This window comes from Melospiza melodia, chromosome 2 (genome assembly GCF_035770615.1).
Source record: "Melospiza melodia melodia isolate bMelMel2 chromosome 2, bMelMel2.pri, whole genome shotgun sequence".
NCBI classification, from domain to species: Eukaryota; Metazoa; Chordata; class Aves; order Passeriformes; family Passerellidae; genus Melospiza; species Melospiza melodia.
Genome location: NC_086195.1, coordinates 60846218 through 60860822, shown reverse-complemented (window position 1 = coordinate 60860822; position 14605 = coordinate 60846218). Strand labels below are relative to the sequence as shown.

The following is a 14605-nucleotide window of genomic DNA, read 5'->3' as shown; positions in this document are numbered from 1 at the left end:
CAAGATTACCTGTAGCAAATCCTGGATAAAAACTGAAATACATATACAGCTGAAAGGGCTGACCTGAATAACGCACAGGGAGACGATGGAAACAGATGTTTGTATAGAGCCTGGCAGATGACACTCTGAAGAGAGAGTCAAAGTAGTGCCCAAGGAGTTGTCACATCAGCACTGGTGCTGTCAGAAACAGCACCCTCAGAACAAGACAGAGTGACTGAGACCTTGGCTGTATGCGTGAGCAAAGGGCACCCATAAGCCATGACTCTTTACTAAACAGCTTGCAAGCAATTCCTTCTTCTCATAAGAAAGAAAGAATTCCCAACTCTTCCTTCTCATGAGGCAGCGAGCCCCCAGCCCTGTCCCACAACACACCCTGCAGGTTTGTTTGCAGCCCTCCTTACCTGGCCCTCCTCTGCCCGGGAGGCGTCATTCCCGAGCAGCGGCTCTGCAGGCGGCGTCTGGATAGTGACGGACTTCTCCGACCGACTGCCGTCTTTGCTTCGGGGAGATTTGTGTCTGTCCCGGCTCCTTTTGCAAACAGAGGAGGAGGAGAACAATGTTACCAGTTACTCCACGGAGCAGGGCCTGAAATGTGCTGCACCTCTACCTGCAACAGGTGCCCCAAGCATTAGATCGGACAAGTCTGTCCTTCTCTTGATCAACATAGGCTGCGACAAAACAAGCTCTGGAGGAGGTGGAAAGGGACTTTGCCCAAAGAAGCTGACAGCCTGGGGGCTGGGACAGACCACCTCCTCAGTGACAGCAGAGGGGAGGACAGGGATCCATGCCACCCCCTAAAACACCTTCCATCAGTGCTCTGCTCAAAGGGAAAGCCTGCATGCTCCAAACAACTGGCATTTCCATTTGGAATTTACTGGTCTACACAGTTCTCCATCTACAAGAAAGTGTCTTGCAGGGACATGCCCAGTTAACATAAGGAATTAATCAATAGAGCTTTGGTTCCTGCAAAGCAGAGTCTTGTCATCTCTGACCTTAACACTGTAGGACAATTGGTGAAGTTTATTTCCACTGGTTAATAACCTCAAGTTAACCTCTCGCAAAGAAAGCAAGAACATCAAGGGTACAAGGCCAGTCTTTATTTCCAGAGCACCCTTGCAGACCTCACAGCTTCTCATCTGAGAAAATCTCAAGATGAATTAAGCCCCACCAATCTGCCCACCAATGCTTTCCTCCCCGTTCCCACATGGACAGGAAAGCAGCCTTTGCACTGGAAACCCTCACTGTGCTCAGGGACTGGCTTAACACATGAGTATCCCAGCTCTGCCTCTCTCTTGGAATTACCAAAGCCCAAAGGTTTCAGGGGATGACACTTTTTCCAGTTTAAGGGCTCTGGGATTTTTATGTTGTTTTTGGAACTCTGAAGGCATCTTTCCACATAGCATTCTAAGTTTAAAAGGGCAATCTGTATTGGGGATTGGATGCTAAAGAAGGGAAAAAAGGCAAACAAGACATGTTTTACTCAGTAACTGGACTGTGAGCAAAGAGACTTCATGGAAGAATTCTTTTTCCAACCACACAGGGTAATTGCTTCCGAATTGCAAAATTATTTTGGACCAGCTCAGTAATAAGTTGCAAACAGTAAGTGGCACATATTTTACACGTAAAACTAAGTATAGTGTAGGAAAAAAAAAGAAAAGAAAACGCTTCCAAAAGTTTCAGAGCAGATGGATTTTCAGGCTGTTGAACTACCACAACAGAAAGGACTTGCTATTCAAGTTCAGAAAAGCCTGACTTCTAATCCAATCAACGCTGATAAAGGACTTGCTGCCGACTCAAGTACCACTCAAATTCTATTTAAAAAACCTCAACACACCATTAACAGAGTAGGCTGGAGGAGGGTGGGGAGAGGCAGGAAACCTTATTATTACAGAATAAAGAAATGGCATCAGAAGACAACTAGCAATTATCAATTTAGGAAGTCTAACTCGTCTTTTCCCCAGATACTGTACTCATCCCTCACCCTTTAAGAGGGGAGTTAGGTAATCTTTTCTTTCTGCTGGCACTACCCCAATCTTTTTGGCCACACAACCCCAGCATGCATCCAACAGGTTGAATATCAATGAATTAGCAGCTTCAAGTCTCCTCACTGTGTTCCCCACAAGGACTTTCCACATCTGTCTTCTCCAGACATCTGGGTCCACCGATTTTATCCTGGCTTACAGGTTTTTTTCCCTATAGGACATATCCTAACTTAGAGCAGTAAGTAATTGAAAACAAACATTTCCTTACCCTTGTCTGTGAGCTTTTTTGGAGTGACCTGAGTAGTGGGAGTATCCCGAATATGTTGATTCTGTATCCATCGCAGCAGACATCGGGTGTGCACGGAAGGGGCACAGATTTTATTCAGAAGATGAGTTCCTGGTGCTCCTGAGGTGGAGTCCGTGGTAAAAGTGCTTTCCTGGGTACTCTTTGCTTCCCAGTCATCGGTGAGATCTGGTCCTCAGAGACTGAGTGAGCTTCACTTAAAAGGAATCTGATCAGAGGGGAGGGGAGGGAGGGTGCTTGGCTTCTCACGATTGACCTAAGAAACGAGAAACAGGCATGGAAGTGCATTCTAAGCAAAGCAAGACATCATCCCTGCTGCAGGAATTCCCTCACTCTGGCCACATATCACACTCATCAAGCCTGTCCTGCTCAGCCTCTCTTTCTGATCTAGTGAAATATATGCATTTGAAGAGCTTTAAATGAATTCAGTGCATCTGTTTTTCAGAGTTCAGCCCATTCATCTAAAAAGCTGGAAGAGACAGTCTAGGTCACCTGGTAGGGACAGTGACTTGGAGAAGGCACAGCAGCCTTACATACCAAAATTCACCCACAGAAAAACGACGAGGCTTGGCTTCGACACCACATCTCTTGTCCTGCATGACACAGCCCTAATAACCCCCCCTTCAGAACAGCAGCATTACAGCCTATTTACAGGGGGAAGGGGTGGGGGTGAGGGCAACTTCCCTAGGAAAAATGCTGGAGAGAATCAGCCCACCATGTCTGAGCCTGCTTTGTTTTCTTAACTGCAAGGTGTGCCCATTATACAGGCATTAGTTACTGTACAATCAATGGCACTGTGAACACCTCCCTCTCTTTGTAACCTTTGTCTCCAGAAGCTAATTCGGGCCTCGAAGAATTCAATTTTATTAAAAATCGTCTCTATATATACACATACTAATAACACTGGGGAGAGTCGATTAGAGATCACGTCTAGCTTATATGGGCCACACTTTTACAATGTACTTCCATTGGAACAGTAGCTGAAGTCACATCTTTAAAGGGTCATGCTTTTTGGAGCAGGGCAACATTAGAACAATTTCCAACAGTAACACGTCAAAACCCCCAGCCCTGTGGGAAGGAAGGGTAGACATCATCCCACTTTCCAAATCCACATCCTGCCTTAGGTGAGAAGAGACATGGAAAGGAGGGGCGTTAAGGAGCTGATCGCTGGTTTGAGGAAACACATGCAAATAGGGAAGAGGGAAGGGTTGCAGCTATGGACAGAGGTACCCTGGCACAGCCTAGCACTCCTGTGGCACACAGGAGCACTCTCACACACCTTCTGCCCAGGCAACTGCTGCCTCCAGCCAACACAGCACTGAAGCCATGCCATGCTTTCAGAGTGGGCAAAAGAGCACTTTAAATTAGATTCCTCTGTAATTTTCTGCTCACAGCAGTTTTTGAAGCGGTTAGCAGTAAAAAAAGGCAACCACTGCTTTCATCCCTCTCCTTCCCCAAAGACAGAGGGACAACAACAGAAATCCTGCTTTGGCCAGCTATTCTTGTAAGCCATAAGATTCCTCCATTAACACCTCCACAGAGGCTCACAGCAGAGCAGAGAGCTCTGCCACGAGCAAGCACTGCCAAAGAACCAAGCCTCCTCCCCACAGGGTTCCTTGGCTGGAGGTGCAATCTGCAACAAAGTAAAGCAGCACCCCCACTGCATCCAGAGCTGCAGGTATTTGCAAAACACTTGGGCTTTCCAGGGCTCCTGGAAAGCAGAAAGGCAGGGGGACCTCCTGTGTACAGGATTCCCAAGCTCTAAGAGCACATTGTAACTCAGAGAATACGAAAAGGACAAATTAAGGATGGGACCATAAGGCCCGGTTTCAGGAGGAAAGGAATGAGGATGGATTTAAAAACAGTTAAACAAAGCCAAGGCACAGCACAGTTTGGAAAATGGCATCATTACTGTAACAAGAAAAAAAATCCCCCAGCCCAGGATGTGATGTTAACACTCGTTAACTCCCTGGATTTGCACACAGCCTGTACCTTACTGCTCCAGCAATAGGCTCATTAAAGCTGATTTTTACCTCTACTGTCCTGCTAGGCAACACAGAAAAATCCTTTCTCTCTGCCTGTCTTCCTCTGATAAATGGAGATGAGGCCACAACACCCCTGCGTTCAAAAAGCACGATGAGGAGATGGCTACACAGGACTCTACAGTCATTAGGCACCACGGACCAGAAACACCCTCAGCTGAACAAAAGGTGACAAGTTATTGTAGTCCTAAACCACTGTGATGTTACTGGAGTTCCTTTGAGAACAGCCATTACCTTTACAGATACATGCCAGCAGCCCTCCTTGCTTTTCCTTTTCCTAAAATGCAGTGATATGTATCAGTTAAGGTTACGTATTTTTCTAGCCCTCTAGGAAAGTATAAACTCTCCCCCCTTTCCTCTAACCACATAGAAGAATTTTTCCCCATATCCCAGGTAAAAGAACCAGAGCTGAGGCAGGGACTGGGAATAGAGCTCCTCTTTTGGCCCCTCTCACCCCATCAGCACAGGACCATACTTCTCTGGAGGCCTCTGGGAACATTTCTGCAGGCAGAGGCTGCTGTGGAAATGCACAGGCTGCCTGGACAGGTACCATGAACAAGCAGTGCCCATTTGATGGTGAGTTAAGCAAGGCAGTGTTTGGGCACCAGGCAGAAAAGACCAACACAGGAACCTCAGGGCAGGCTGGATCATGCCAACTTTCCCTTTCTGTGTAAGCAAGAGCAACGGTTTTGACACAGCTCTGTGAAAAGTCAACAAGGCGGCCCCCAAAAACCATCAAGTCTCCTGGATCACCGTCAAAAGCAGTAATCTCAGAGGTATTTCCCAACCTAAAGGATTCTAGGATGAACTCAGGGACTCTGCACCTCCTCCTTGCCCCAACTGCAGGACACACCGGTGGTTAAATAATCTTCCTGTCAAGGCACTCACAGGCCAGCCAAGAACAAAGTACCTCTGCCCGACCTCAGCTGCAAAAAGCAGAAGACCACTGGCTTTGCCTGGTGTCCAACTGAGAATGATTGTCAAGAAGGCTTCCTAGACTTGTCCAACAGAGGGTAGCCTGGATTGCTAGATAGACACCACTCCCAGCCAAGGAGGGAGGGGCACAGTCCAAACGCACTCCCCACAGCCATGCCAAGCCACTTACCCACCTCCTGATCTACTTCACAGCAGGAAGGCAGGGCAGCCTGACACCACAAAAGCTTTTGAAACTACCGTGGAGGAGGTAAGGAAGGGACCAAAATACAGTTAACAATCTAAACTACACCTCTGGGTTGGAGTTCTTCCAATTGCACAGACTGAAGTCAACACTGGATTAGCCATCAACCCAAGAGTGGCCACTACTAGAGCTTGAGGAGACCTAGAGAAGACAAGCTGTTCTTGTGTCCTTCATAACACAACCATATCCAAACTGAGCACAGTCTTCACGCACCTCCACTACTAAATCACTGCTAATGATGATTCCTACCCTACCCCTCTGGGCAAGAACAAGTGTTCTGCTTAAAGCAGCAGCCCCATCATCTGGGGCCTCATCCCTTCACAAAAGAGCCTGAATTCAGAGTACAACACAGCCAATTGAAATGGCTTCACAAATGATCATTACATCTTGCAGGACTCTGCTGAAGGCATGGTCTGTTTGCAGAGCTTCTGGCCCTGCATGAAACAAAGCCCTGTTGGCCCGAGGGTACAGTTGCACTGTATTTCAGCGTTGACAAGAAAGCTGGTGTAAGTAGCTTCCACCTCCGCACCACGGTTCACCACTCTCAGTTGTGTCAACACAATTCTCAGCAAGCAAACAGCACTGCTGGAAAACAAAACAAAAAATCCCTTTTTGCCCCCCTGCCACGCTTTTGTCTTGGATCCTTTCCGTGACCTAGTTCACAGCACAGCTCAAAACATCAAAACCAACATCAGGGTGAATAGCAGCACAAGCACACAGCTAGAGGGGAGGTGGGAATGCCTCCTCTGCTCCACCACGACAGTTGTATAAACTGTACACCCAGAACTCTGCTCCCAGTAGGGCCAGCACTCTCACTCTGCCTTTCCCCTATTCACTGATGACAGAAAGAAGCCAAGTACTAGATGGAAAACAATGGTAAGGGCACCCCGAAGTAAATTTTGGGACCCTGTGCTGGCAAGGAGGACTGCCACACCCTGCATGACAGTGAAGAAATGTAGCTACCCCTGAATACCCCAGAGATCACTGTAATTACAGTTTCTATGCAGCTACACAACTCATTGTAACTCCCTCTTTTCATACGCTTATAAATCTCAGAAAGAGTTCTTTTGAATTGCTATTTTCCACACTGGAAGCCCAATCCTATTTCCAATGAAGTTTGCTTTGTGATCGTCTTCAAGGGAGAGAAGTTTGGCTCCCAGCCCAAGAGAAATTTAAAAGAGCAAGTTACATCTTTAAATCAAAGAGGGCAAACGCAAACAACAGCTCCCTTTACATCCCATGCTTTCCCAATGGATTTTCCCCTGTGAAGTTGAGGCAAATAACTCCAGAGCAGCTCATCTTTGAAATCTTTGCACAGTTTGAATCTTGCTCTGTTTAAAACTTGCAATCAATTAGAGTTGGTTTACCAGTCAGTTCATGAAGTTGTGTGTATTTGGAAGTGCCATCTGGAGCGCAAAGCAGCCACAAGTGTCCGTGAGGATGTGCGCAGAATGCAGCTCCAAACGCCGTCAGCCTCACTTGTTAAACAGCACCAGCTGTCTGCGGGGTAATGGATGCCCACGAGCTATTGCACTGAGAAATCTTTTTTTCCCCTTCATTTAATGAAACGAAGAGCTTTGCAAATCAAACACACCGAACCTCAAGCGCTGAGGGTTCAAAAGTAAAAACAATTAAGACGGCTAAGCAGTGAGGAAGCTTTTCCAACTCCAGCACTGGCCTGGCTGCACAGTACTGCTGCAGCACATTCCCATTATTCACTTCAGGAAAACGACAAGTTGCGTAACTTCAACTGCAGACATAGTAAGACCTATGAGCAATGCCACAGGAACCTCTTGCTTTTGAATTTCCTGAGCAGGCCCCAATCCAGCAACTTGATCTGGAAGCACATAAGTTCATCCATGCTCATCTACTCGCAGAGCCAAGACTTCCAGTTTTAACGGGCAGTGAGCTTTGGGAAACAAGGCTTTTCTAAAATATTTGTATTTATTTTTGCATGTCATTAAATAAGGTCAATTTTGGCCATATATATTTTAGATATATATATAAAAAAAACTAAACCATGGCTTTTACTGTATGGTGGAGGCTCTTGATTTGCCCCTCATTCTAAAAAAACCCGTTTAATAATCAACAAATTCAAGCCCTTTAGCAATAGGTTCTCTTTTCTTTTGCTTCTCAGAGGCTCCTCAGAAAGATTTCACAGATCCCCTGGAATTTCCAGCCCCAAAGCTGAAAACCATTAGTCCATGACACAGGTATTTCAGAAGGAAAAGCCACTTGGTTCATTGAAGCAATCCACTGTTTAATCAGAACATGCAGCAACACAGGTCTGAAAACACAGCAACTGACAAGAGAAATACCCAGGCAAAACCACCACTCAAGTGAGCATAGAGTTTCCAAGCAGTGACCCCCCAGCCTCTTGTCCCCCTGTTACACAGCTGGAAGCTCTCTACGTGGGGCCCATCTGTGAAACACTTCCCTGGAGGATGTCCTCTGCCCACTCCAAGAGGCACATCTGGGCTGTCCAGGTTTCTGAAGCACGATGAGCATTTGAGACTCAATCATGCAAACTACACCTCAGTGCCATCCTGTCAGACTGGTGAAAGCTTGTGCTTCCTCACTCATGGGTCTGTTCCATGCTGCCAGATCTTCCAGTGCTCCCCTTAACCCCAGAGCCATGCAGCGGGGCACAAGGCAGTGTGGCCTCAACTCAGGACACCAGGGCACCTGGGACTGTGCACAGGAATTCAGTTTTCCATATTGACATTTAAAACAAAACAAACGGGGAAAACTGTCTCACAAGACACTGCTGACTCTGCCTACCCCAACAGGCAGTACCTGTACTTCATTTTCAGTACTTGCTTTTAGCCACAGCACTTAGATACTGAGTTAGCATTAAAAGGTATGAACTGGAAAAGGTTTCTCTACTGAAAGAGCACTCCCTCCTTTAACACACTTCATATCTGCCAGCATTTTCTATTTAAATCTAGAACAACAAAAAAGAAGTCTACAGACCCTGAGAAAATCCCCAGGACACAGCACAGTGGGATGCCACAGAATGGAGTCTCTCTACATCTCCCTCATGCTCAAATCTGTACAAGTCCAATGCCATTCTGCCCTTGCAAGGAGAGAGGGCAAAGGTGTTGACCCCAGAGGAAATAACCATTGATTTTTAATTTGACCCAAGTCAGAAAATCCTGACATACAGGCTAATGATGAATTAAAAGAAGTACTAAGATTGTTTTTACATGGGTTCATTTTCTTCTTCCAAGCAACAGTACCAGACATGGGGAAACAGGAGCTCACTATTTCCCACCAGCAGAACTGGACATGACAGATCTCCACTCAGGTCTGCCTCTCAGCTCCCCACACAGCAGCACAAGCCCTGCAGCAGCAAAGTCACATTTCTGACACCATCCTTTGCTTTGGTTGCAAGAGGTGTAAGGAAGGCAGGCTACAACAACACAACACGCAGTTCTGCTAGTACAACTGCAGTGTTGTGGTAGTGTTGTCCTAGTACTGTATCCCAGTCTCACAAAGGCAGGAAGCCCTCTCCAGGTGCACATATCCATAAGACAACAGCCACCAGGAACAACTGCCACTGCTAACCAAAACCAGAAAGGCCAGAAGCAACCACTGGGAGCTGCTGGTCGGTGGCTGGGAGCAGTTAGATATTTGCCTGGCTGGTTCCAGTACAGCCTGGGATTATTCCAAAATTTCAGCTATAGGGAACATTTTTAAAGGAGGTTTTCTACAAGACTCCATTTACATTTATTTTTCAAAATTAACAACTGTAGTGATCACTGAGCCAACACTGGCCTCGTAGCTGTGGCCAGCTACATAGCCAAACCCCAGTGGGGGAAAAGAGCCAAGCATGGTCAGAACGAAGCTTTTCAAAGGCGGCAAAGCACTGCTGAAGCTCCCTTCTCCACAACTCTCCTCCTTGAAGTCAGGCTGAGCTCACAGGCAATGATATCACAGAACATACTTCATAACATCCTAATTTGCACTTCCAGCCAGCGTGACTCCATTTCTTAACTCTTTATAGATCTTGTGGGCAGTTCATTACTGACAAACCCGGGGTCAAAAAAATCCCACTGCTCCAAACAGCCACAGAATCGCCCAGCTGCCTCCTCAGATTGAAAACCCTGCCATCAAGTCACTTATGCTTTCACCGACTCTGCAATTCAAAGAGTTCAACCCTCGGCATAAGAGAGTCAGTTCACCACCTTGACACCCTTCTGAATAAAAAACCAAACCCCCAATGTTATTTCGCAGCAGCTCTCGTTCCCGTCACTCCTGCTCCCCCTCCCGCGCTGCCCAGCGGGATGAGCCCAAACACAGAGCAGTTTGTTTCACACGCCGTGGGCAGGCATGACACCGCCGGCAGAGCATTCACAGCAGCACGGAGCCTCTCGCACCCACAGCGCACGGCTCCTTGCAGGGCGAGGCTAGGCAGCAAAGCGCTGCTGCGCCCACGGCCCTGGCCAGCACCGAGCGCCTTCTCCCGGGATGCCGAGACCGCGGACCCGCCGCCCCCGCAGCCTCACGGCGGGCAGGCTGAGCCCGGCCGGCAGGGGGGAGGCCCCCGCCCGCCTTCCACCATCGCCCAGGCACGGGAACCAGCGCGCAGCGCGGAAAGCGCCGGGCAGGGCAGGGCAGGGCAGCGGGACGCGGCGGGCTGGCCCCGCAGCGGGCACCGCCGGGGCCCTCAGCAGCACCGCCCGGCCGGGCACGGACCCTGCGGCCAGGCGCGGGAGCCGGAGGCTGCCACACCGCCGCTCCCGCCGCCCCAGCACCGGGGTCCCGGCGGCGGGAGGGCGTGGTGGGGGCAGCGGCATCGCCCCCCGCACCGCGGCCGGCCCCGCACAGACCGACGGGCGGATGGACGGACTCACCTCCCTCCCGCGGGCGTCCCATGCTGCTGCCGGCACCGACCCGACCCTCCGCCGCCGCGCCGCTCCCCGCCACCTTTCCCGGCGGCGGCCGCCGTCGCTGCTGCCGCTTTCCGCTTCCTGTGCCCGGCACCGCCCCGCAGCCCGTCCCTCCCCCGCCGGAGCCACCGCCCCCGGGCGAGGCTCGCCTGCCCTCACGGTACCTGAGGCTCCGGCAGCGGAATCCCTCGGAGCCGGGCCCTGCTGCAGCCGCACCTGGTGGGGCTGTGTGGGACCCGCTACTCAGCCCCGAGGCCTCATTTGACGCTTGAAGCTCTCCCCGTAGTTCAGCCTCCTCCGCACCTCGGGCGTACACACGCTCCTTCACATCTCCTGCCGCTGCTTTCCCCATCGCCGCCCTCCTTGCTCCCGGTGCCCGGCCCATGAGCCCCGCAGCTCTTCCAAGGCCCTGCAGCTCTCCTCCACCCAGCCAAGCTCCTCGCCTGTCCTATGCTGTCACCTTCTCCTCCAAGAGAAAGATCGGTCCCTTGGAGCTATCCCATCCCAGACTACCGTGTCCCTGGGTTTCCTCTAAGGCTGAGTGTATTCCCAGGCACTCTAATGCCTCGCTTTGGGGATGGCTCGGTCTGTTCCTCCACCCAAAGCCTGCAGCCGCAGCGCCCTTTGCCCCTGGCCACCAGAGGACTGCCATGAGGAAGGGCCTCCTGCCGCCCAGGGAGAAGGGCCTGCTTTGCCTGAAGGCTACCTAGGGCACCAAATTCCTGGCACCACTTGCTCCGGGCAGGTGGGAAGGAAACAGGAGAGTCCTGTGTTAGCACAAGTCATTTTTTCTACATGTAAATGTTGCTCCTATTTCATTTTACTTTTGGGTTTTTTACCCTTTAAAAATATTTAAGTTTTCAGGACATACAACAAGCTAACAACTGGAAATGTATGAAGAAAATCTAGACCTCCTAGATTCCAGTCCTGCACTTTGAACTGCTCAGGTATGACCCAGGCAACAAACGGAACAAATGCAGTAGAAACTGAAGTTATTCTTACTAGAGAATGTATGTTTTGCCTTATTGTGGCTTCTGTAGATGGCATCTATTATTTTTTCCCTCCACTTTGCCTTCCCTCCCTTTTCCCAACATAATGCCACAGTTTTATTTGTGGTGCTTGCCCCCTACTCAAACACCCATAGCCCACAGAATGACTTCACAATGAAACAGTCAACCAGGAATGACAAGAAACCTTTCCATACCACTCTGATTTGGTAGTTACATTACCTCCTATTTTGCATGGCATACCTGCCTACCCAACCCTGTGACTGACTGGAAGAGTCTGATATCCACTGATAGGCTCCATCTTGTATTATGCATCAACATGTGTCTGAACTTGCCCAAGGCCTGAGTACTCTGCTGCATTCCAGGGACTGTCTCTGCCCTGAAAAGCATCTGACACCTTGCTGAAAGCCTGCCACAGTCTCACTGCCTGCTGAGGGCTCTCCACGGCTCATGGGCTTGCTCATTTTGTCACATTTCACCCTGCTCAGAGGTGGGTGAAACGTGACAAAAGACAACAGGCTTGAGCTTAAGCAGGACACCCATCTGGGCAGGGGGGAGACTCAATCCAAGGAGCAAGGTTTTACCTGTGCCATCTGGGGGAGATACTGCCCTGCCTGAAAGGCTACGGAAACTCAGGGGAAAACATCAACAAGGGAAAGAGACCTTTACCAAAGGTCTTTAACTAGACATCTTTAAAAGCAACAAAGAAACTGTGCTAAATCTATTTCTTTTCCTACCATGTTGCCCCAGCAGCTGCTCAAGAAGGTTTAGAGGATTTCTCAATGCTTGTTTCATGGTTTAGAGCAGCAGGACTTGTTGGAGTACCCCACAGAAAGGAGACTGCTAAGAGAAATAAGCTAGGGGTGTACACAAACCTCAGTGAGAACCAGCACCCATGCCCTGCCCAGACCTGGTGCAGATACCTCTTGGACCCAGCAGTGAAGCCCCTCACTCCTAACAAGGTCAAGGTGTTACACAGAAGACTGGCAAAGGAGGAATACACTGAAGATGGGCTCAGGGGCAGATTCTGAGATATTGTTACATGTTTATCTCTCATCATCTGTTTAAACCTCTGAGACACAAGGAAATGTTTTGTCTGAGTCAAGCTACCTGTGTAGAAGGGTCATAGTTCAGAAATGTGTGAAGTGCTCTGCTCCTGTACACTACTGAAGAGGTAAATTTAGAGTTGATTAGGGTTTTCTTTAAGGTACCTGAATGGGTCTTATAGATTCACAGGAGAATTGTTTCAGTTGCAGTGGACCTCTGGAAGTCCAGTCTTTCCAGTCAGAACAGGGTCAGCTAGAGCAGGTTGCTCGGGGCTGTGCCAGGCAGGGTTTTGAACATCTCCAAAGACAAAGAGTCCACAAGCTCCATGGGCAACCTGTTCCAGTGTTTAACACATAAATAGTAAAAATTGGGTTTTTCACACATTTAAATGTAATTTCATGCATCTCAGTTGGCACCTGTTCCCTCCTTTCCTTTCACTAGGTCCCACTGAGAAGAGTCTGGCTCCACTTTTTTATTCCCTTCCAACTGATATTTATACATATTGATACACATTTACACACATCAACTACATTCTGAAGCCTCTTCTCACAGCTAAGAAATCCCAGCTCCTGGTGTGTCAGATGTGCCAATCCCTGAATCATGTTAGTGGACTCCAGTATGTCCATGTCAAACAAAGTTGGTCTCTGGTCCAGAGCGTGCTTGTAATGCAAAACACTTACACTGTTCCATTCTCCTCTGCTTTGGTCTTTTCCTGTTGCTGCTGGAACAGTGGCCAGGAGATATTTTAGGAAGGATTTGTAAGTGGTCAAGTATATGGTTTGGCCCTGCTTTACGGCATGATCCTCAGATGCACACACAGATAGGTGAGGAGCTAGGGCACACATATGAAGCCAGGCCTAAATTGTTTCATGAAGTGGCACACAAGAAAGGGAGATGATTTCAGATTCTTCATCTGTTTCCACAGCAGACTTGAGATCATTTTATGAGATCATAAATACCTTTGATTTGCTCCAAATTTGTCTCTCTTCTATGGAAAAAAAAAGCAATTCTTATAATGTGAATGTCAATGCTGCAACCTCAAATTCACTGGAAGCAGCAAAGAAATTATGCCCTGTACTTATTTCAGCAAGTTAAATAATTATTTTCTGCTTAAGCCACCAAAACCAAAGCCTTTTTCAGGTTTTACAAAAAGCAACTTCTCTCTTTCCTAAACTCTCTGTTGATTTGCTTTTTTCAACAGCAACATGATTAGCATTCTCATTTCATACAGCTCCTTGAGGGGGTTGTTTCTATCCTTAGCTTTGAAGAAACACACAGGAAAATGTTACAAGTGCAAGCAGGAACATTCTCTTCCTGCCTGAAACGTGAGGATCCAGACAGTTCCTGTCTTCATCACATTTTCTGAAGGTTCTACGTGCCTTCCCACCAATGCAGTACCATCTGACCAGGGCCAAGATGGGTTAATGGTGTGGTACAACATGAAATACACATACTTGCAGGACATTCAAAATGATATAGACATCTGCATTCTAGAGAAGACACTCATATGTAATTCTATTAATCCATCTACTGCATTCCTCAGGCTTGGACTTTTCACTGTGAAAAGAATGAGTTGGACAAAAAAACACAGAGAGATGAGGCACTTTCTAAAATGGGGATATTATCCATTCTTATGGCAAATCCTTTAGGGTTTTGAATCATTCTGTCTTACACTTTGATTTGCTGATCACAGTGCATCAGCAACCTGCTATTCACTGAAATCATCTGGATAAAGGTCTACATTCTCTCTTCCAGGATCATATACTGTAAAGCAATGGGAGTTTTCACACAACTTGACATGTATGTTACATTTTTAAGTCATCTATCAGCTCAAAAGTTTGCTTTTCTTTTTCCTCCAGGACCTTGGTTTCACTTATTTTAAATTAATCACTCTCCTTATCCTTATATTTTTCTATTTTTGTGGGTCAGATTCTGCTCTGTTTGGTGATACACACAAACACCATTTTTGTTAAGATACTGAGGTTGGATTCAGTGTAGATTTCTTCCATCACCTTGGAAACCAGTCGTCTTCTTTCCTCAAAATCCAGGCTCCACCTTCCCCAACACACAGTGACATATCCAGATAATTTTTGTCTCTGACAAAATTCAGTGACAAAATCACGTGTCTACATTTGTCCATAAAACCTGATTGAT

General features: G+C 48.0%; 1 protein-coding gene across 1 annotated transcript in view; it reads right to left on the bottom strand.

Annotated features, from left to right (window-relative positions):
- Nucleotides 1-10442, bottom strand: part of VANGL1 (VANGL planar cell polarity protein 1) — a 46307-nt gene extending 35865 nt beyond the window's left edge. Inside the window, exons 1-3 of the mRNA XM_063148376.1 lie at nucleotides 10362-10442; nucleotides 2251-2542; nucleotides 402-528 (exon numbers count right to left, since the gene is read on the bottom strand). Of these exons, the coding sequence (XP_063004446.1) occupies nucleotides 402-528; nucleotides 2251-2333 (210 nt within the window). The 5' untranslated portion in view covers nucleotides 2334-2542; nucleotides 10362-10442. The remainder of the gene's footprint in view (nucleotides 1-401; nucleotides 529-2250; nucleotides 2543-10361) is intronic.
- Nucleotides 10443-14605: the final 4163 nt, after the last annotated feature.